The sequence below is a fragment of the Condylura cristata genome, unplaced genomic scaffold (genome assembly GCF_000260355.1).
Source record: "Condylura cristata isolate star-nosed mole 26May11 unplaced genomic scaffold, ConCri1.0 scaffold00003, whole genome shotgun sequence".
In the NCBI taxonomy this organism is placed as follows: domain Eukaryota; kingdom Metazoa; phylum Chordata; class Mammalia; order Eulipotyphla; family Talpidae; genus Condylura; species Condylura cristata.
The window spans coordinates 75,424,423-75,434,964 of record NW_004567104.1 but is presented as its reverse complement, the minus strand read 5'-3'; the positions used below and the strand labels follow the sequence as shown (position 1 = coordinate 75,434,964).

The 10,542-nt window shown below is 37.4% G+C and overlaps 1 protein-coding gene across 5 annotated transcripts in view; it reads right to left on the bottom strand.

Moving 5' to 3' along the window:
* The window catches only part of TTC3 (tetratricopeptide repeat domain 3), a 96,537-nt gene that overhangs the window by 42,216 nt on the left and 43,779 nt on the right, over window positions 1-10,542 (bottom strand). For all 5 annotated transcript variants that reach the window (XM_012732373.1, XM_012732384.1, XM_012732391.1 and 2 more), the window contains 7 exons: window positions 9,127-9,247; window positions 7,104-7,226; window positions 6,250-6,351; window positions 4,069-4,161; window positions 3,353-3,417; window positions 2,250-2,386; window positions 682-1,008 (listed from right to left, as the gene is read on the bottom strand). In XM_012732373.1, the coding sequence (XP_012587827.1) occupies window positions 682-1,008; window positions 2,250-2,386; window positions 3,353-3,417; window positions 4,069-4,161; window positions 6,250-6,351; window positions 7,104-7,226; window positions 9,127-9,247 (968 nt within the window). The remainder of the gene's footprint in view (window positions 1-681; window positions 1,009-2,249; window positions 2,387-3,352; window positions 3,418-4,068; window positions 4,162-6,249; window positions 6,352-7,103; window positions 7,227-9,126; window positions 9,248-10,542) is intronic.

The following is a 10,542-nucleotide window of genomic DNA, read 5'->3' as shown; positions in this document are numbered from 1 at the left end:
CAGTCTCCAGGAAACAGGGCCCAGGAAGTGGCCAAACACATCACCACCTAGCATTAGGTGGCAATGCTCAGCTGCCTTCTGCCTGCTTAGAGGGTCTTTCTCAACATTCCTTCTCCCAACTAAATTACAAATATAACAGTTTTTATAATCCTGTAATTTTCAACAGCCTTGTTCAACCCCAAGAGATAGATATAAATACCTACACGTCTTTAGTTGCTAGATTTGCCTTAGGAAATACACACTTACTAATCCTTAGACACAGATTTGTTTTAGGCGACCCTACGCAGTTAATTCCAGTCCCTTTCCTCTAGATTTTTCATTAAGGAAACTGACTACTGAACTGCACACTCCCAGAGGGCACAGCACAGCCAACTACAGGGGGCCCAGTTACCCATGGCTGTCCCTAATAGCCACAGTTACCATATTACAAATATTGATCATTTTGTAAATAGGGTTGGATTTTGTTATTGATGAGCTTCCATGCTTTTTGAAAAAATAGATTTTAACCTATCTATAAAATAGCCTAGAAGTCATGAGTCAGGGGAGGTACTATAATTTTAACCATACGAGTTTACAGTCCTGCATTTAAAAAACATCATAAATGATAGGAAAATGAAAATGTAGTCCGAGACCTGTGCTTATCCTGCCTACAAGCCACATCTTTAGAACCAAGTGACATACCAAAACTGTTAAGTTTCTGGATCCAGGTGGCCAATTTTGGCTCTACTTCTTTAAGTTCACTCAGAACATGCAGAAATATTCTTGTCTTTACTCTATTCTTTTCTTGAATCAAGTGACAGATGACGTAGTCCACTGCTTCATTTAGAAAATTTCTGCTAGAAAAACATGTAGTGTAGTCTTCGGTGCTTAAGACCTTCCAAGAAAGCAGCTCTCTGAGGAGCTGGGAAGTATTCAGTACACCAGATTTAATCTTGTCAGCATACTGCTTTATGCACTGCAGAATTCTGTCGTCAAGGAACTGGCACCTCTGAACACTGTCTACAATTTCTAAGGGTAAACAACAGTGATCAGTAAAATGAAGAAATAGGGCCAATTTGCAAAGATATAAACTCACAAAGAATATTATACAATAATGTTAAACATGACTCAAATTATACAACTCTAAAAATTTAATATTATTTATATTTAATAAATACATTTAACAGTACCATTGAAAAGTTCATGTCAAACCAAACCTATCAAAAGTACCCACCTTATCTCCTTCTCTTTGCACTGCTTAGGTAACATCTTCCCTCAGTCTCATCAATTAGCTACATTTAGTAGTTAATAATGTTTCATCAATAAGTATGTAAAAAGTTCTATTTTTTTTATGAGTTTAGAAGGATTTTTGTTTTTTCAGTTATGAATTAGCAAATATTGGTAGTCATTGTATTAGTCATCTTATCATTGGGCCCTACAATTATAAACCCATAGATCACTGACTCCAGGATGGAAAAGATCTCAGTATTTCATCTTCGCACCTCGCATTTCCCTAACTGATAACCAGTCAGCCTTTTGAAACATGCAAAGTTAAAATACATTCACTGAAAAATCTTTTATTGGGAAAGAACTTTGATTGTGAAACACTACTGAAATGCTAAGTAAAAATTAAAGACAGCAAGAGGAATAACTTCATTTGGGAAATAGTGATGTATAATAGTAAAAAATGAGAAAACTTACTTTCATTCAAAACTGAAACTAAGTCAGTCAACACTGCCCACAGGAACAGTGAAATTACCAACAAGATAAACCATGTTGATCAGGAAATGGTGGACAGCTAAGTATAAAACTGTGAAACTCAGGCATGTCAGGTATTTTCAGCTTCACAGAGATAGTATTAAAATACTAACTGAGGGCCCTCCCTGGTGGCACAACAGATTAAAGCACAGCACTATGATGCTAGACGCAGCCACCTCACGAGTTCCATCCCCAGCCAGGAAGGTGACCCATATGGTGTGGCAGACCTCTCCTGACCCGCCCGCTGCTCACCTCAGCAGTGCACTTCAGTAGATAGGCCTGTTCTGCTCCCCACTCTGTCTCTGGTGAATCCTCTCCCCACCCTTGCTCTGTGGCCTGTACCCCAGTTCTATATGCATAAATAAATAAATCTTTAAAAATAATAATAAAATAAAATACTAACTGAAACCAAAAGTTCAATTCAATAACAATTAATTTAAGACCAAGTTTTATTTATACTTTTAAGCAAGAGTACATCACTCCAAGTACATCACGCCTGAATTTCAACATACCTTTCTGTTCCTCAGTTTTGGGAGGATTACTCTCCCTTAAGTCCTCTTCCATTCTTTCTTGTGCTAATTTTTTTGCTTCCTTTTTTTGAATCTTTCGCTTCAATTTTTTGTCTTCTTTCAGTCTTAACTTCTCTAGGCTGATAGACATTTATGATTAGTGATAATTCACCTGTGGTATAAACTCAGTTGGCTATTTTCTTTTACCTATTATAGAAATTATTAAGTACTAAGACAGACATTTTCTCGCTAGTTAGAACTAGGCCTTCACCTTCCATTCAAATTACAAATTGTTGACATATGTGATCAACTCAGTAAAATTAAGAGTACACTATTTCATGAAAACATGATCCTCCATGATTGAGTGACTTCCAATTAAGGATGGCATGTAGAGATTGTACAGATGTTATTTCCATGTACATATTAGCCACTGCTTAGGGTAAATAGGAATAGTAAAATATTAACTCTGCCAAGAAATATGTGCACTCATTGCAAACAAGGAGCCAGAGTAAAATATTATTTTCACATCTCAACAATAGTCCCTAACTAGAATGTGACTGATGTGATACAGTGAGTTTTCTGCAACAAATAATTCTGTTCATCTTTTTCTTTTGCCTTTTCTTGGTAACCAATGATGGTGGAAAAAAATCACTTTTTAGAAGAAAAAAGAAGGACTAAAAAAGAAAAAGGACTGGAGTTATCTGAAGAAGAGATAGAGAAGGAAATCATTTTGAAAGCATACTGAGCATTTCAGAGTGAGAGCTTTGGTTATCTGTTAGGAAGAAATTAAAAAGGAAAAATACTTTTGGAATTAAAAGTTTCAGCAATGAAGAGCAAAAATATGATTATTACCTAAGTGCAAAATCTATCAAACATGTCATTTCATAGTATCAAATGTCATAATTTTACTTTAAATTCAACTACTAACTCAAGTTTTTCTTACTTAATTATATCCAGCTAATTCTATTTAAATTTTAAATATCCATAGAATTCAATAAAAAAAATTCTTACTTAGACATGTGTTCACAGTAGATTTTAAACCTGCATTTAACTGAAACACTCCAGGAGACATCATTAAGCTACTGATTGATGGTTAAAGTTCTTACCTAGAACATTTCTGTTTCAGAATAGGTCTTGGAGGAACCTTTTCTTTTATGACCTTGTGTTCAAACTTTAAATAAAACAAAGACAACCAAAATTTGTCTCATACTCCCATGACACAGCACAAAACCACAAGTAACGAACATTTAAAAAAACACATAATGTTCAACTGGGTAGAAAACAGTGATGATTTTCTGATCCAGACATATGTCCAGAATGCTCTAGCCAAGCAATTTATTAAAAAGAGGAACAAAGATAGACAAACTTTAGAAGTTAAAACAAGACTAAGCAGATCAAATAAACTGCAAATGTTACAATTCCTTCCTGCCACTCCCCAAATGTGAAGTTAAGATAATTCTTCAAGACACTTTTTCCTCCAAGAACCCCAAGCTCCCACCAAAACCAAGAAGTGTACTGGGGTTAAGAAAACAAAGTTATGGGACAGGTAAAACCGCAAATGTAAAAGGCTTCCTTTTCATATTAGGAAACAGAAGAATGTGCGACTTCATCACTGCAAAGAGGTAGCCTCACATCCAATTTCCTGTCCGTTTAAAGTAAGTAACTATTTCTTTCCTTAAACAAAACCAAAAAAAAAAAAAAAAAAAAAAAAAACAACCAAGATCCATATTGCACAATTTTCACAAATGCAAATCAATTTTTTAAATGTCTGGGGAATTCTGGTTATCAGTGTAATAAAATTTTTCAATTATTACATACATACTTCGCATTTAACTTGACCACCACTGCTGAAGATGATAATCTTAGAAATGATTCCTTCACAGTCAGGGGTAAGACAAATTCCTTGTAGAAAATCCTATTAAATTAAAAAACAGAGAGTGATTTGGTGATGGGAAACCCAAGGGGACTGCAACTGAGGTGGAAAAATGCACAAAAATATGTAAAAATATACTATAAGATTTAAAAAAAAGATTAAAAAAGAGAGCAAGAGTGCACCGTATTTCAGAATAAACCTATACAAGTCTCAGAATAAATCTACACATCACGTGATTTTAAATTGCTCCCTTAGTGTCAAAATAAGGTCTTGCCGAAGGCACGGAAATACTGCTCATTGCCACGGGACTTTGTCTTTTTTTAATTTGCACAGAAGAACTGGGGCATAGGCCAGAGGCATAGTGGGGTGAGAGGATTCACCAGGGACAGAGTGGGGAACAGAACAGGCAGATTTCTGAAATCCATTGTTGAGGGGAGCAGCAGGAGACAGGAGAGGTCTGCTGCACCCTGTGGGTCACTCCCTGGCTGGGGATCAAACTCAAGCCTTAGTGGTGATATTGCTGAGACTTAACCCCTAGGCCACCAAGGAGGGCCCTGTCATGGAACTTTTGAAGCTTCCCTGTAGCAGATATGAGCTGCCTGCTTTAGAAAGCTGATCATGTGACTTGATTTGGTTAATTCAAGACATGCTAACAGGAGGTAATCTGTGCCTAAGCTAAAATTCTAAGAACACTACATGGGTTGGCCATGGTTCTTTGCCCTGTGCCACAAAAACAGTCAGTTCCAACTTTGATTCAGAAACATAAGTCAGTCACATAGACTAGAGCTGCTACAGTTCAATCTTGGCCAATAGCTGTGGTACTTCCAGAGAAATAAGATAAGGAAGGGATGAAACTTTCTTTTTCTGAGTCACAAACTATTTAGGCTGCATATAACTCCACTATACTGAGTAAGAGCTGCCTAACTTGGCAGAGGGTGTTTCTATAAACCCATGGAATGGTCAAACCACTAAGGGAGCATGTCCAGCTGCAGAAATCCAATGAAGACATCGCAGAAGTGTGAGTAGTGCCTTGCTTACATCCTAATACCCTTAGTTAAAATTATGTGAAAAAAGGGCCCTCCCTGGTGGCACAATGGGTTGGGACGCAGCACTGCAGGCTGGCTGCAGCAGCTTCAGTGTAAGTTCAATTAATCCTAGGCCCCGGAGGTGATCCACAGGGTGCAGCAGACCTCTCAGGGTGCAGCAGACCTCTCCTGTCCTGACCGCTGTTCCCCTCAGCAGTGTACTTCGTCCATCTGCCTGTTCTGCTCCCCACTCTGTCTCTGAGGAGTGCTCTCACCACCCCTGCACCCCTGGCCTGTATTTAAGTTCTATATGCATAAATACATGAATGAATGAATCAATAATCAATCTTTAAAAAAATAAAAATAAATAATAAAAAAACTACGTGGAAAAGTACAGTATATATTTATACCAAATGTGAATAATTCCTATTGCTGACAGATACCTAGCACAGCCATCCTCTCCTTTCCCAAGTAAGGACATGGTTTTACAGGAGGTTGCACAATGTAGAAAAAGTTTTTCCTCGTTTAAGTCCATTGCCTACATGGATCAGAAACAAACTCTACGAATGCAAAAATGAATATAAAATTACACCTTCTCTCAACGCATTCCTAGCCAGTGGTAGTTAACATCATTATCTTGCTAGTGAAGTCAAGCCCCAGTAAGTGGAGTACAAAATTTAAGTTGATTTCCAGGTACAAATCACTTCATCATATCTTGGCAGAAAATAAAGAAATCAGAGCCTAATTTTACATCATAACTTCAAAGTAATTAAATGAACGATCCCTGAAGAATTAAAATTGTCAGTGCATAATTTAACAACTATATTTTAAAATTAGACATTTAAATTTTTATTTTTTATTCTAAGATCTCCACTATTAAATACTTATTAAACAATTTATTAAAGGCTTCTATGGTTACTGCCTTTACACTTGTATAAAACAAAAACAAAACCTGATTTCCTACTTTACCTTTAAAGTTTCAATTTAAAACTTTCTAATTATGTCTAGAATATACAGAAATTAATATCCTTTTCTGAAGATTCTCAGGAAAAAAATGATTAACATACAGTAAGCATACTACAAAAGCCAATCTCATTAGGCTTACCTTGTCAATTTTATCATTAAAGGTTGTTGTCTTTAACTTCTTCCAACAGTTCATGTGAAATTCTATTTTACAGTACTGACAACAGCTAATTCGTATAAAACCCTGGGGGGTTAAAAAGATTTTTAATTCACAATTTTTTAATTTTAAAGATGCCTATACACACACACACACTCTTCCTTTTTCTCTCACACTGACAACATATATTAAGTCAGAGCTGTCTGCATTCACCTGGCAGACTCACTAGACACAGCACTTCCTCCAGGGGGGTGTAGTACTTCCCACAGCGCCCCTGCTGGAGGTGAGGACCTGGACTGACATGCTCATTTCCATGGGGTACATGGGCATTATCCTTTATAATGTATCAAGTATCTTAGAAATATTTCACCTGATCTGCTAACCAGGGACAGCAGCCAGCAGCTACTATCTTCTAAGGCTCAATAACTTACTCAAATAAATACCAAGTTTGGTCTCAAATTTAGATCTCTAGAGGCTAATTTAAAGGTCCAAATGGCCTTTAACTCTTCGACACACATTTTATAAGAGATTAGAATTGCAATAAGTCAGAGGTCACAGTCTCTTTTTATTTCCTGTGCTGCTGAAATACAGGCAATTGTGTGAAACAGTGGCTGGAAAGAATTAGGGACTTAATCTGCTTTCTCAAATTACCACCCCATCCTCCATGGTTATTTCAGCATCTCTGGGTTCCCATGTGAGGTCAGTCTGGCAAAGCAGAGAAGACAGAAAACTGCAGAAAAGCCAGAGAACACAAATACTTCCAGTTTCAGTAATTTGTCCTTAGTCCTCTTTAAGGTATAATTCTGCAAGTCAGTATCTTGATGTATATTCACTATTACCTTAAAGTCTGGATCAGTGATGTATATCTGGATTTTGGAATAGCCACGGCATTTCTGGTAGCAACAGATGGCATCTGGCACTGGAGGGAACTTGCATTCTTCAATAAATTTTTCCAAAAGCATCTAAAATAAAAACACTACTATCATACCAATTAATCAATAAAAACGTTGATTTCAACAACTTCTCCAATCAAAATATTTTTAATACAGAAAAGACTTTTCTAATAAAAACAAACTACACTGAACATTGAAGTTTTCCTTTTAGGAGGAGACTGATACAGAGCCATGTCAAGAAAAATGGAGATGGGGGAGAACTGAACAAAAAAAAATTCAGATTCAGAATCAAAATCTTAATCCTGTGTTATAATCATCAAAACCTCACTTTATAATACATAACTGAGGGAACTCCTTTAAGCATCCAAAGGAGTCAAGAGAGCAACTAACCCTGAGCTGCGGCTCCCCTCTCTCCAATACCACTTCACCTAGAAGCTTATCACTCATCCCTCTCTCCCCGACAGTCCCGGCCACCTGTGCTTGTTGCTGCCCTGGGGAGTTACGTCACAGCTGCAGAAGCCTCCAACAGACTCAGGCCATGTTTCCAGTGCTAGCTTCTTGTTATCAACAGTTCAAGAGAGGAAACTTCACCCACCATTTTGTTTTATAGTAACTGTTGATATAATTCTTATTTCATACATTTCACACACTTATATAGTTCAGTAGTTTTCAGTGTAGTCAGAGACTGTATAATCGTTCCCACAATATAAATTTATAACATTTTCATTACCCAATAAGTAGAAGTCTCTCCCCATTCTTTCTAGAGCACCTGACAAATCTACTTTCTGTCCCTATGTGTAGATTTGACTATTCTGGAGATTTCATATGAATGGAATTCATAAAATACATGGTCTTTTGTGTCTAGTTTCCTTCTGTTTCTTTAACATGTTTTCAAGATTCCCTCATGGTACAGCCTATGTCAGTACTCATCCCTTTTAATGGCTGAACAGCATTCAGCTGTATGAGTATCCATGTTTTATTTAACTACTAATTCACTGGTTGTTAAATAATGAGGCTATGAACACTCAAGTTTTTGTGGGAACATGCTTTCCTTTCTTGAATATACTATGAATAGAATTTCTGGGTTGTACAACCACCCTATCTTTAACTTACTGAGAAACTGCCAAACTGTTTTCCACAGCAACGGTACTATTTTACATGTCTGTCAGCAATGTATGAGTTCTCATTTCTCTATATCCTTGCCAATGTGTGTCACTTTCTGCCTCGTGATTATGCCATCCCAGTGGGTGTGAAGTAGTATCTCAATGTGGTTTTAATTTGCTTTCTCTGACAGCCAAGGTTGTTGAATAGCTTTCATGTGCTTAATGACTATTGTGTAACTGCTTGCCAGATGTGTCTCTTCAGATCCTTTGGTGCTTGTTAACAAGATTATGTGTGCTTTTATTATTAGATTGTAAAAGCTGACCCTTGTGCTTTTAAAACCTCAGTGAAAAGTAAGATCTCAGCACATGCCAGAATTTACCATAAGTAAAAATCTATCCCAGTCAATTCTCACATAAGGTAGATTTTCTAGAACTAGCAAAAATCCAACACTTTTGGATATGAAACTAAATTACACTTTCAACCTTAAGTGTGATCTCAATAGCTAGAGTGACTGTGATAAAACAACGATGTTCTACCTTTCTCTAAGTAAAACCTAGAACACACTGCTCAACAATGGATGCTCTGAAATCAGAATAATAGATTCACATCCCAACTCTACCATTTCCCAGCTGTTTTCACCTTGAGCTTGTTATTTAACCCCATCTGTAAAATGGGAAGAATCACAATCCTCAACACTGCAGGGCTGTTGAAGGGCTAAAGGGAGTAAATGGAAGGTACGTGACAGGAAACAATAAATGTGAGTGAGGAAAAATGCACAGGGGAGCTGAGGCAGCTGGCCAGCCTCTGTCTCCTGACTCCGAGGTCAGTCTTTATAAAGAAGTTCTCTGCAGAAACAAGCAGTTACCTTTATTTTCCCTGGCTGAGTCTCCTCAATAATCACATTACTTGTGGGCCAGGTCAACACTCCAGGAAGTCGGCAGATCAAGGTTCTTGCTTTCTCAAAGTGATTAAGAGCCTCCAGAAATCTAAGTCAGATCATGAAGAAAAAAAGGTAGTATCGTTTCATTGACACAACAAAAGTCAGAACTTTCATGTTAGTAGGAAGCATGTGTCTGATAAATCACTATGTAAAATATTCATTGTAACTAGATGTTCTTTAAAAAGCCAGGGCAAAACTGCTGTTGCTATAAAAATGACATAAATTAAGCTCGTTTGTCTAGACACCGGTTTTAACACAGCAGGTGGACACTAGTCCTCTCAAAGTTTTTTTTTGTTGTTATTGTTTTTTAACTTTCCAACAACTAAAAAAAAACTGAGTAAGGATCTAATTACTCCATCTTTTGGCTTCATTTGCTAAGCTAATCGAAGTCGAAAGCAACCCTCCACTTTAATCATAAAAAGGACTCTACTAGGACATCGATATATCAATATTGAAAATCTCTCTGCTGAAAAATCAGAGACCATGATCTCTGGATATTATTCTTCAACCATAAAGCAGTGAATTAATTTAACAAAACATATACAAATATATATATATATATATATATAGTTTTAAAAATATTTTAGTTCTATCTGATTTGAATTATGGCTTCAAAATATAATGTCAACAGATTCCAAAGTCCATTCAACAGAAGGGTATTAACATATTGGTTATAAAAGTCATCAGTCTTTATTCTTCTCTTCAGACCAGACAAGGAGAAGCTGATATTCCACTTTTCCCAGCCTTTAAATGAAATCTATGCTTGTCTATGAACATAGAAAAAATTCCCGAGTGTGGAATTGAACTCCCAAAATTATACAACTGTAGAAAGACTGTTGCTAAATCAATAAAGTTGGGGGGGTGGGCCGCAGGAAAAGGGGGAATTCACTTCCAAAAAAGCTAGAACACCATTTACCATTACATAGTTTTATAGAGCGAGCAGACTTTAAACCAAAACTGTACATTCAAATGGCAAAAAAAGGGCCCTCCCTGGTGGCACAGCGGGTTAAAGCACTGCACTAAGAAGCCTAAGCCACTTCCCCACGAGTTCAATCCCTGCCTGCCCCAAGGAGGTCCACATTGCGTGGCAAACCTCTCCTGACCCGCCCACTGCTCCCCTCAGCAGTGTACTTCGTCGATCTGCCTGTTCTGCTCCCCGCTGTTTTTGGTGAAGCCTCTCACCCTCCGCATCTCTGGCCTGTACCCCAGTTCTGCATGCATAAATAAATAAATCTTTTTTAAAAAATGGCAAAAATGGCCCTCCCTGGTGGCGCAGCGGGTTAAAGCACAGCACTCAGAAGATTAAGCCACTTCCGCATGAGTTCGATCCCCGCCTGCCCC